Below are 12,250 nucleotides of genomic sequence, written 5' to 3' on the forward strand. Positions count from 1 at the left end.
TAGTAGGGATGGCAACGGGCTGGGTTCGGGCCGGGTATTGGTAATCCTATACCCATACGTTTGTAAAATCGTGTCCCATACCCGGCCAATTACCCGTCGGGTATTTGTCGGGTATCGGGCATACCCGCTGGTATCGGGTATACCCGGTGGGACTTTCAAGTACATTTTTCTTCATTATAATTATTTTATACCTTTTGTTCATATAACAATTATTAAATTTAAATATATTAACACTCCATATATATATATCTGTGACAACAAATTATAAATATAATTATAATTTATATATATATATAATATATGTGTGTGTGTGTGTGTGCGCGCGCGCTTCACTACCTACGAAATACAAAGAATTTTTCGGGTATATGGTTTGGGTATGTGTTTTCGGGTAATTGGGTCGGGTTTATCTTATCCCATGCCCGACCCGTACCTGCGAAAAATTTTAAATCCTAATCCCATACCCGTCCCATTTATTACGGGTTTCGGGTATACCCGTCGGGCTCAGGCTTTTTTCTATACTTAGATATTAGTAGGGTCTGGTCCCTTTTATCTCAGATATTGTTAGGGTTTGGTCCCTTCTTCCCGTTCAATACAACCATACATTCTTTGCCATACATGAATTATATATATATATATATATATATATGTATATATATATATATATATGTATATATATATTCATAAACATCTACATATATACTCCTAACCTTTTCTACATTCTTTTATCATTTCAATATCATTCATATATCTTTCATCAGACATTCAATAGCATACACTTACCACTTAAGGTAAGTGTATTACCTAACACACAGGAGTATGCTCACAGCCCCGAAAAATATAACAGAGAAAAGGGGCTAGAAACTCACACGTGTCCTGCTTCTTTCGGAATTGATGGTAACACCTCTCTTCAACTAAGCACGACTAACTGTGTAACAAGGCACATAAGTTTAACTACTACTCGCGTGATCTCACATATCCAATCTAGCCTCGGTTTTTCTTTCTAGGTCTTTATAGTTTATAAACATTACCCCTTTTTCAAATAAATTATGTATTCTTAAATTATACGTCGCATAAGTTCATATTCACCATTTATGTAATTATACGTTGCATATCATTATTTTATCCGAAATTTCTCTTATGCCCATTATATGGTTATGGCGTATAGTTTTCTAGCGGGTAAGTCTTCCAACGTATAAGTCTACGCGCACGTGCTCGGGCGATGGGTGCAATGTGGCGCTTTGATGGCACACTTTGCACTTAACCCATCGCACTACGCAATGAGCTCATAACAAGGCCATCGCGATACACAATGGACCATTGTGACTCAGCAACACGTGTCGCACCGATGTGACACAGGGCAGGCACTAGGGCTGAGTCAGCATGACAGGTGTCATTCTCCTACCATCTCGATACGCGACAGGCCAAGGGAAGGGACCATCGCGATACTCGATGGAACTCAACTTTGGCTATAAAAGTGGGGTTCATGACACATTCCTCTTCACACCAAAAACACACTTTATCATACATGTTTAATCTCGTTTCGTGTACCGAGTATCGTAGTACGTGCCAAGCCCCGAGGTTCCGTGGTTTAAGCCCTAATTCACGACATAGAGTAGAAGTACTGCTCGTACAATCTTAGGCGTATAAACTCCGAATACCTGTGTAAGGTAGGAGTTCTGCATAAGTTATTATTCTATAACCTAGACCTTGATCAGATTCATATATACAAAGGGTATAGTTTAAATAAAAGAAACATAGAATTTTTCAAACATGAAGATATAATTGAAAATATTTTTTCTTCATGATTAAGAATTATAAGCTTTTAAATACAAAGGGTATAGTTGAAATGTTTCTTCATAATTAAGATATGTAAAAGTTTTATACAGAAGGGGGTATAGTCAAAATAGTGTTTTTTCATGACAAATAAACATAAGATTTTACATAAAAGGATTATAGTCAAATTAACATTTCTTCTTGATGAAGAAACCTATCATATATGTTTCTTCATAAAGAAGAAACTCAACACATGATTGATAAATAAAGAGAAAGACTATAGGTCTAAATATTTTACTCAAATAGTTGAACAATCAAGGTTTAAAGCTATCAAAACAAGACTAAATGTCTGTAGCTAGATCAAGAGACGATCTGGATATTTATGTAAACCTATTTTATTATAAGTTAAACATCATTCATTCTTAAAGCTTTTCAAATGAGATGACCACACCATTCAAAACAAGCAATCACAAGTGAATACGTTAAACCTTTTACAATCAGTCTTTAAGATAAACGGGTCGTCTATCTTACCAAGTCAGACAAATATTTATATGAGATTACGTGATCTCTAACGTATAAAGATTTAAGTGATTACGTGATTCCTATTAATTTACAAGATAGAAAATAAAAGCAACTCAAACCGAGTACGCATGTTTCTGGATCAAAACATATATATGTATAGCCTATCATGAAAGGATACGTGGTCGCATGCTAACAATCATAACCAAGTTCTCCAATGGGCGGGCATCAGTTCCTGGAGAACCATAATTGTGTGTGCATGGAAAGTGATACAAATTATAGAAATAAGAGATGTTTATGCTGAATTGGTTCATGAAACTATCTTGTCAGATAAAGATTAATTAAATGGTTTTTTTAGAGTCAACGATTCCCCAGCATATCGTTGACTTATTTTTCCCCCACATTTAAGGGAAACAGATTTAGCACGGGTAGCAAGGAATTAGAGTCACTCATAGAGTTAGAGGCTCGCTATATGGAAATGGCCAGTTTTTAAATTATTAAAATATTGCAAACAAGATCCAACAAGGTTTGTAAATCAAACACTCGGGTATTTATTATCCACTAACTTTTTGAAATAGATTAATAGTTTAATTTAAACAAAGTATTCCGCTAAATAATCCGCAATTATGATATATTTACAAAACATGTACCAACTATTGGTCACACGCCTGGGCCTTATTCGGGGTGTGACATGCAGTAACTTTGCATTTAGATTAACTGTTGTTGCCTTGTTCATAGTGCTTTAAATTTGTTTCACCGGGTCAAATGAAGTACCATTGTGATAGCACTTGTTGAGTATTGAGAGAATTATCGTACTAATGTGTCCGAAATCAACAAAACTGATTTTGCAATGCATCAAATTTTTCAATGCATCACATTACAGTTGGCAATGCATCTCATTTTTTCTAAAACAACAAAATTGATTTTGATGAATCACATTACGAGAATAAAAGTTTACTTCAATGCATCTTAGTCATTGAAATTAGTTCGTTATAGTTCGTTGACATTGTAGCCATCATCTTCCTCTCAACTATGAAATCGAATCATATTTTCTTTAGTCGATTAAAACGAATTTGGGGATATGTAGCGACAGGAAGAACGATCGAATAAATGAACGTTAAATACACCAATAATAAGGGTATCGTTAAATTTATAGTTTCGCCATTATAGCGTGCTGTTAGTTAACACAAAAACCAATGGAAGTTAGACTAAAGGATGAAAATTTTAATAAAATGTAAGCAAAAGGATGAATATAGTGTTTTTGAACATAAACGATGAAAACTGTAAATGTGTATGAACATAAAGGATGATTGATGTAATTTGTCTTATTCAAAATTTGAAATGTAGATCAATAGCTGAACATGTGGTTCTTCAGTAAAATTAGTTCCCTCGCTTTAAAATTTAGGTCACAAACAAAAGAAGGCAAGCATCAAAGGTTTCAATACTTTTGTTCAAAACTTATAGATTCATTTTATATCGATATATCGGGTTGTTTCAAAATGAAAAGCGTTCGATGAAGGAGCTAAGAAGGCTTAATATTGAGCAACGTTACATTCCATGAACACTAAAGGACAAAAATGACAAAAAAGTGGCTACAATTAGAATGATAGACAACACGCACCAAAGATATGTAAACTATTGGAAAAACAATGGTTTAAAATTTGATCCATGGTTGTGTTTTTTCTATTTTTTTAGTCAGCTCTTAATGATTTTGATAATGATTAGTTAACTTAAAGTGTGTTGAAATATTACTAGAATACTTGATTAATCATCTAAAGTCATAACAATCAACAAGAACAAGTCTAACACTCAACGCAACCATCCAAGTCTACAAATAATCAACAAATGCCACAATCGTCTATTAAAGATGAAAATATTTGTTAGTATCATCAAAGATTCAAAGCATAATATGAAGATTATTCTGTTTGAAACAATAACGCTAAACGACAATTGAGGTTGGTTATGATTATGAGGATTAAATAGGATCCAACAAAAACACGACTCGAGAAATCAAAACAACAGTCTACCTATTCATAAATTAGCAAAGTCCAAACTACTTAAAAGATATAAAAAAGATTAGTTGAAGAAATGAATCAAGAATGTAAGAACTTCGATATGAGCCGGTGGCGCATCTATCATTTGCATGTGTGGGTCATTTTACACCGACAAGACTAGTAGCCGAGCTAAATAATAACACTTGGCCCACTTAGACGCCAACAAAACTTGCTACCCTATCCACCTCGCGACACGTGTGATATATTCTGCCGACAAAGCACTTTTGCGATTTGTTCATTACATAAAAAAATGCATTTTACTTTGTCTTGTTCCTATTCAGTCTTCTCGGTTCTTTCATTTGAGTTGCAAAGTATAATTTTTAATTCATCTAATTATGTTTTTATTACTTAGAATAATTATGGTGAATAAATAGGAGACTTTATCCTTTCGTAATATTATTGTGCTAAATCTTATAAAATTCGTATTGGAGAGATTTGTTGATAAGAAACTGGTGATGTAAATTGTAAATCATAAATTCCATACTAATAATAAATTATATCTATAATTTAGGGTCGTGAATAAAGTAACAGTTTGATCATTCACAACAGATTGAGAGGCTTCAACCAAAACTTTTCCTTGTCATTCAATGTTATTTTGGATTTTTAAACATTGGTTGCAAATGAAATAAAGGAAAATCACAAGAATATAAAAGTTTACATGTAAGGGTCCCGTTTCACGGACCCGGACACATGTGTTGCGTTCATCAATCACAGTGTTCCTCCGGCGGAACGGGTCTTTCAGTGTTGTCGCTCCTGCCATGAACTCGGTATGGACTTTAATACTGTCCTGGCCAACACTGTGGCTAGCGGACAAGAAATCTTGCGGGAATGGCAATAAATGGGGGAAAAATGGGGTGAGATGTCACGGGCAACTGAAGAGGCAAAAAAGGTCGTGGAGGACCAACGTCTAAGGGCTAACACTGCCGAGTGGAAGCTGAAAGACGCTAGAATCGCCCTCCAGGCAGAAAAAGACAGGCAGGCTGCTACCGTCAGCCAATGGGAGGAGGCGTGCAAGAAGCAGAACGCCGTCCTCAAATATGCCCGGGATGAAACCCAGAGGAAGGAGGCGGACCTGGCTAAGGCACGAAGCTAATGTTTCCTTGGAGTCTCAAGTTACCAACCAAGGTAACATAATCCAAGCATTTGAAGAGGAAACCAAGCTGAGGAAGGAGTAGGCAGAAGTGATGGAGAAGAGGACGGTGGATATGCAGGCCGCATATGATTCCCTCCTGAAGGCTCATGAGACCTCGGAAGCTCGCATGACCAAATTACATAAGGATAATTTGAAGCTTGCCGATGGGTATCGAGAGTTGCAGAAGAGGGCCAAGCTATCTGATGAGGATCGTCAGTGGCTGCTGGAGGAAGGCCATGGTCTGGTATGTTTTTTGTCCTTCTATTTATCTTTTTTTTTTGTTTTGGCTATCTTGATGATCTTTACTTGTCTTCTTGTTAATAGGTTATCAAGCATATCAAAGAGGGGCCGGAGTTGACGGATAGTCTCGCTGTCCTACACAACACCTCCACTCAAGCTGGCCGCTGGGTTGGTTTTGAGGAGAGCTTGGAGTATGCGAGGAAGGGCCGAACTGCAGGGGAGCACCCGCTGCATGGATTGAACGTCGCGAGGGAGTACAGCCATCGCATGGAATACGACGAGCTGTCATTTCCTATCAAAGCGATTCTCCCTGAATTTGCTGCAGCGGGGATGGTGTTCACCGCTTAAAAGAATATCTGCAAGAGTCCTCTGAGGACACTCCAACCACTCCACCGTCATCTCCGAAGCTAGACACCCCATCTTCCAAGACCCAAGGTCCTGAAGCCGCAGCTGCCCAAGCTCCGTAGGATAGTTGATATATACTTTTTTGTAATTTTGTAGATGTATCTTTTGTAATCCTCCTTTGATATCAATATAAGAAGTTTTATCCTTTACACTTTGTCTTATTCATATAATATAAGTGTTAGATTATATGATCTTCTTAGTCATCAATAAAGGATTATCTAAATTTAATTCTAAGGACACACGGGTCCCTTCTGGCACGCAGGCCAGGAACTTTTATTAAGGACACACGGGTCCCATCTGACACGTAGGCCATGAACTTTTCTTTAAGGACACGCGGGTCCCTTCTGGCACGCTGGCCAGGAACTTTATATTTAAGAACATGCGGGTCCTTTCTGGCCCGCATGCCAGGAAATTTGTTACACAAGACTCGCACATTGGTTTAATCAAGTATTTAAATAAGAGAGGCACGCAAGCTGATTTATAATACAAGTAATGACATAAGACATCGTTTTTACTAACTATCATGGCACGCAGGCCGAAAAGATAAAAAACGTAACCCAAGTCTTGCTCAAATGTAATATCTCTTTAGTTGTGCAATGTTCTAGGTTCTAGGGATTTCTGTCCCGTCTAGTTTCTCCAACTTGTAGGCACCCCTTGATAATACTTCTTTCACTTTGTAAGGACCCTCCCAAGTTGGGGCCAATTTACCCGGAGGTTCTTGACCAGATGATTCATTGTTGCGGAAGACAAAGTCTTCCACATTGAAGTTGCATTTTTTAACCCTTGAGTCATAATATTTTTGTAACTGGCATTTATAATTATGCTCGTGGATCAGGACCAATTCTCTCCTTTCTTCAAGGAGATCTAAGTTCATCTGCAACTCTTTTTCATTATCATTGTCTGTCAACATTCTTGCGAATGGAACTCCAATTTCAGTTGGGATCATGGCTTCAGTACCATAAGTCAAACTGAACGGCGTCTCGGAGTTGCTTGACTTCTTTTGAGTGCGAAAAGCCCAAAATACATGGGACAATTCATCCACCCATCCAGTTCGTTTAGTTCCCAACCGTGCTTTGATTCCCTCTTTAATAGATCTATTAGCTTTTTCGACCTGACCATTGGCCTATGGGTGGGCTACAGAAGTAAATACTTGGGTGACCTGAAGTTCTGTCAGCCATGCTTGTAGCCCACTATCCGCGAACTGGGTTCCATTATCACTTTAATTCCTATGGGAGGCCAAAACGGAAAATGATGAACTCCCACAGAAATTTCTTAATGCTGGATGCGGTGATGGAGGCAACCGGTTTAGCTTCTACCCACCTGGTAAAATAATCAATTGCTATAATCAAAAATTTGACACGTCCCGGAGCTTCTGTTAATGGACTCATGATATAAATTGCCCATTTTTGGAATGGCCATGCGGATGTTACCCGCACTAACTCATTTTTTGGACACAGGGTATTAGGCGCAGGGCGTTGGCATGAATCGCATTTTCTGATTTCTTGCACTACGTCCATGTGCATCCCCGGCCAATAGTAGCCCATGTTCATGAGTTTGGACACAACCATTCTTGGACCCGCATGAAGACCACAAATACCCTCATGAACTTCCCTTGACAGATAATTTGCATCCTCGGCGTCCACACATCTCAGGAGTGGGCCGAGGAAGGATCTGCGGTATAGGATACCATCTTGCACTTAGTAATCTAGGGCTTTGTGTCTGATCTTCTGGGCTGAAGCTTTTTCTTTCGGGAGAACTCCTGATATTAGATAAGCCATAGTCGGTGTCATCCAGGATTCAACACCGGTTTGTATGACTCGTACTTGATATTGCGGGACAGAAGGTCGATCAAGGACTTCTACGCGGATGTCTTTTGCAAAATGTTCAAAGTTTTTTGAAGCTAATTTGCTAAGAGAATCTGCTGACTTGTTTTCACTTCGTTTAATGTGGATTACTTTGAACGATGAAAATTGTAAAATTAAATCTTTTGCTTGTGAGAGGTATTAAGCCATCACATCGTTTTTCACCTCGTATGTCCCATTGATCTGTCCTGCGATTAGCATTGAGTCCACCCGTGCTTCTAATGTTTCACCCCAAGCTCTTTGTCTATTCGCAGACCTGCTAAGAAAGCCTCATACGCTGCCTCCTTATTGGTACTTTTAAAGTCCAATTTTATGGCATAAGTGAATTCGTGGCCTTCGGGATTAACCAATCTGAGGCTTGCGCCCGATCCTTCGTTACTTGAAGCTCCATCTGTGAACAGTGACCAAACCTGGTCTCGTTCAGGGGGTATCGAAGTTTGTTGTTCGATTAGGCCTCTTCTTCTTTGTCCTGCGGGACTTCCGTAACGAAGTCCGCTAGCACTTGTCCCTTGATCACGAGCCTGGGATTGTACTCGATTACGTGTTCTCCCAATTTTATGGCCCATTTTTCCAATCGTCCGGACAGTTCTGGTTTACTCGGTACGTTTCTGCGGAGGCGCCTGGCGGCGTATACCAGTGTCAGAACCAGTTTCTCAAGCATTGAATATCTGATTTCTGGACTTGCCATCATTCTACTGATATAGTAAATTGGGGTTTGGAGGTTTTTCCAATCTGTCAGTAGCACGGCCCGATTGGCGATATCCGATGCTGACAAGTATAATGTCAAAGGCTCTCCCACATACGGTGCTGTCAGGGTAGGCAGTTCCATCAAACACTTTTTATCTTCTAAAAATGCCTTTTCCACTTTCGCGGTCCATTTGAAATGTGCTTTCTTTAGACAATTCCTTAGAGTTGACACAAATAGGTAAGACTTGGCCGCGTGACTGGCCAAAAATCTGTTTAATGCAACAAGGCTTCCATTAAGTGTTTGTACCTCTTTGAGGGAAGAAGGTGTGGGCATGCGGGCCACTGCCTGAACCTTATCTGGGTTTGCCTTAAATCCCGCACCCGTTACAATTACGCCTAGGAATTTTCCCCCTTCCATCCCAAGGGAACATTTACTGGGATTGAGCTTCATATTGATCTTTCTCAGAGTATCAAATGCTTCTTCTATGTCTCGTAACATCTAATCCTCTTCAACACTCTTTATCACCAAATCATTCATATAAACTTCTAGATTTCGCCCAATCTGACCTTTGAAGGCCTTATCCATTAAACGCTGATATGTAGCACCCGCGTTTTTTGATCCAAAGGGCATCATTTTGTAGCAAAATGTGCCCTGATCTGTGCGGAATGTTGTTTTTTCCTTATCACCTGCCGCCATGCGGATATGGTGATAACCTTTGTAGGCATCAAGGAAGAATTTAAACTTGAACGGGGCTACTGCATCAACTTTAAGATCAATCTATGGCAATGGGTAACAGTCCTTCAGGCATTCTTTGTTTAGATCTTTAAAATCTATACACATTCGCCATGTTCCGTTGCTCTTGGGAACGATGACCGGATTAGCAACCCAAGTTTGGTACTATATTTCACGGATGATTCCAGTGTTTAACAGGTCTTGGACTTGTTCATTCATAACTTTGGTCTGCTTTGGACCCATCTTGCGCTTCTTTTGGACCACTGGCATGAATGTCGGATTCACCCGCAGCTTGTGTTCTGCGATCCTCCGCGGGATACCGGTCATGTCTGCGGGTTGCCATGCAAAGATGTCCATGTTTTTCGTTAACAATTATTTCAGAAATGTCCTTACTATCGCGGAGATAGCAGGCCCAATTGTTATCGTTTGATCTGGAAATTTCTTGTTCAACACCCACTTCTCTGGTTCGGTTCTTTCAATTTGATTTGGTACCTTACTTGGCTTGGAACTTTCCTTCGTGAAACAATGACGGTTTATGTGGATGATCGCTACCCCGGTGCGGGTCGAAACCCCTACCGCACCATGAGCTGTGGAAGGATGAGCATTGAAATCACCAATCGCTTCACGCCTTAAAATAATATTGTGTTTTGAAGTAGCCGGTAGGACCAATAATTCGACGTCTTCAGTTCTTGAATGTGTTCCATCACTGAGTGTGACAGGAAAAGAAATTACCCCTCGCGGGTGCATCACTTCACCCCCAAAGCTAGAAACAGGTGTGTGAATTGGCTTCAGCCTCACCTTGTCTTCCTCGTCAAGTTGTTCAAAACACTGTTAATACATTATGTCTGACGTACTCTAGTATCAAAGAAGACATAATGTGAACGGTAATGACCTATTAGGGCAGTGATTATCAGCGGGTTTTTATTGCATGGGCCCCTTTTGACCGGCGGGAAAATTACGGGCTCATTCTTCCATTCTTCCTCGTCAATTTCTCGCCTCTTGTTACCATATATTCGCCCTCCTTGAATCATGTGAACATTCAAATCTCTTACCTGCTTTTTAGGCGGGCCTTGATTGTCTTGTGCGGAAGCTTTGCCAGATCCTTGTCTCACATTTTTTACTAAGTGTCCTAGCTTTCCGGACTTGACTGCTGCTTCAATTTTACCCCGCAAGGCCAAACATTCATCCGTGTAATGGCCAATGTCATCATGAAACGTGCAATGTTTCTTTGGGTTGAGAAATTTTCTTTCATGATTGGCTGAGGCTTCTTGAACTTCACATTCTCAGTAGTCAAAATTTCTGAGGGAGTCTTTGTCAATGGAGTCCAATTGTTGGTAAATTGCGTTGAGGTGCTGACTTTGTTTTTGTTACTAATCAACGACCTTGCATTAAATTGCTTTGATGTATCCGCAGAAAGTTGAAGCCTTGACCAAATCGATCCCTTGGCTTGTCTATTCAGCCGCGGATTCTGAATTTCTACTTTTGGAGTTTGCTTTGGGCTGTCAGACCCCAAGGTCTTTTCAGTTCTTGCAAACAGTTTCGCGGCAGACATTATTTCATCCCAAGTTTTGGGCATTCCATCTCTACCAGTTAAGGTGCGGATCAAGGCGTTACTCCGCACATTCTTGCGGAAGGCTCCCCTCAACATGTCTTCACTAATTCCTCCTATGTTAAGACTCTCTTCGTTAAACCGAGAAATGAAGTCTTCAATAGACTCATTGTCCCGTCTAACAACGTCCAATATTTCAGAAGGATCGCGGGTGTGCTTCTTTTGTTGACTAAAGTGTTGAGAGAATTTGGCCACCAGGTCGTCCCAACTCTTGATTTGCCCATCAGGTAATTTCTCGAACCATTCATGTGCCGCTCCAGTTAATGTCAACGCGCACATGTGACACCAGTAGGGAAGAGTTCAACCACTAACTCCTCCTACTACAACGAAATTCAACAGTTGATCGCTAGGATTTGTCATCCCATTGTACTTTCCTAATGACGTAGGAATTTTCGCATTAACTGGGAATGGAGCTGTTGCAATACACGCTATCAATTTTAACTTCTCAGCAAAGGCTGTGGGACGATACGGTTTTGTGAAGTCTTCTTCGGCATCACTGTGGTACTCAGTATGGCGAACTACCGCACGCGAACGACTAGTTCCCTCTTGTCTATGAATTCTACTATCTCCGCTGAAATAAATGACTTCACTTGGACGGTATGTTGGATCATAACTTTCGTATTCATATCTGTAGGAGGGCTCGCACGTGTCCATGAGAGGACGCTCACGCCTCCTCCTTCGCAAATCGTCCTCAGGAAACCTCTCCGTCTGAAGGCTATTACGCATCTGACTCCTCCACACCGTTGAGGGAGGAGATTGAGATCTCCTGGGAGTCTCGTCGTAAGACAAAGTACGGGCACATATTCGCTCTTCACGAACCATGCGCTCTTATTCAGCTAGAGCATTTTCTTGCTGAATGCATAACCAATCCTCGAGGGATTAAATTCCTCCAGCCCTGGAGTTACGGTGGTGAAATGTCGTCGGCTCGGAATTATCAGATCCGTCTTCCAGACCTAATTCCGTGCGGGCCCGGCGGGTGTCCGCCGTCACACGTCCTAAGTCACCCGGAGTTGGGCCTCCAGGTGCTTCGACATCGACAGTACGTCTAACAGTTGCCGGAGTTTCCGTCGGCCCTTCGAAAGATTGACTCATATCGTTTAAACCAACAAAAAAATATCACAATTCTAGCACAAGCACGGATGCGCCAATGAAGAAACACGGCCTTATTCCCCTAAGGGCTTAGATCCAGTTTATCCATGGGGTACGGGTCAAATACTATCCAACTAACGATACGAG

The 12,250-nt window shown here is 40.4% G+C and overlaps 1 protein-coding gene across 1 annotated transcript; it reads right to left on the reverse strand.

Annotated features, from left to right (window-relative positions):
• Positions 1–6,724: 6,724 nt before the first annotated feature.
• LOC143572762 (uncharacterized) lies at positions 6,725–7,069 on the reverse strand. The gene has a single exon (XM_077057824.1). The coding sequence runs from the start codon at positions 7,067–7,069 to the stop codon at positions 6,725–6,727; it is 345 nt and encodes a 114-aa protein (XP_076913939.1).
• Positions 7,070–12,250: the final 5,181 nt, after the last annotated feature.

Source organism: Bidens hawaiensis, unplaced genomic scaffold, assembly GCF_021521415.1.
Source record: "Bidens hawaiensis isolate Kalapana, Puna unplaced genomic scaffold, B.hawaiensis_p1.1 tig00026006_1, whole genome shotgun sequence".
Classification (NCBI taxonomy): Eukaryota; Viridiplantae; Streptophyta; class Magnoliopsida; order Asterales; family Asteraceae; genus Bidens; species Bidens hawaiensis.

Coding starts and splice junctions, on each gene's coding strand:
- LOC143572762 (XM_077057824.1), bottom strand. CDS start 7,069: ATGATCCCAACTGAAATTGGAGTTCCATTCGCAAGAATGTTGACAGAC.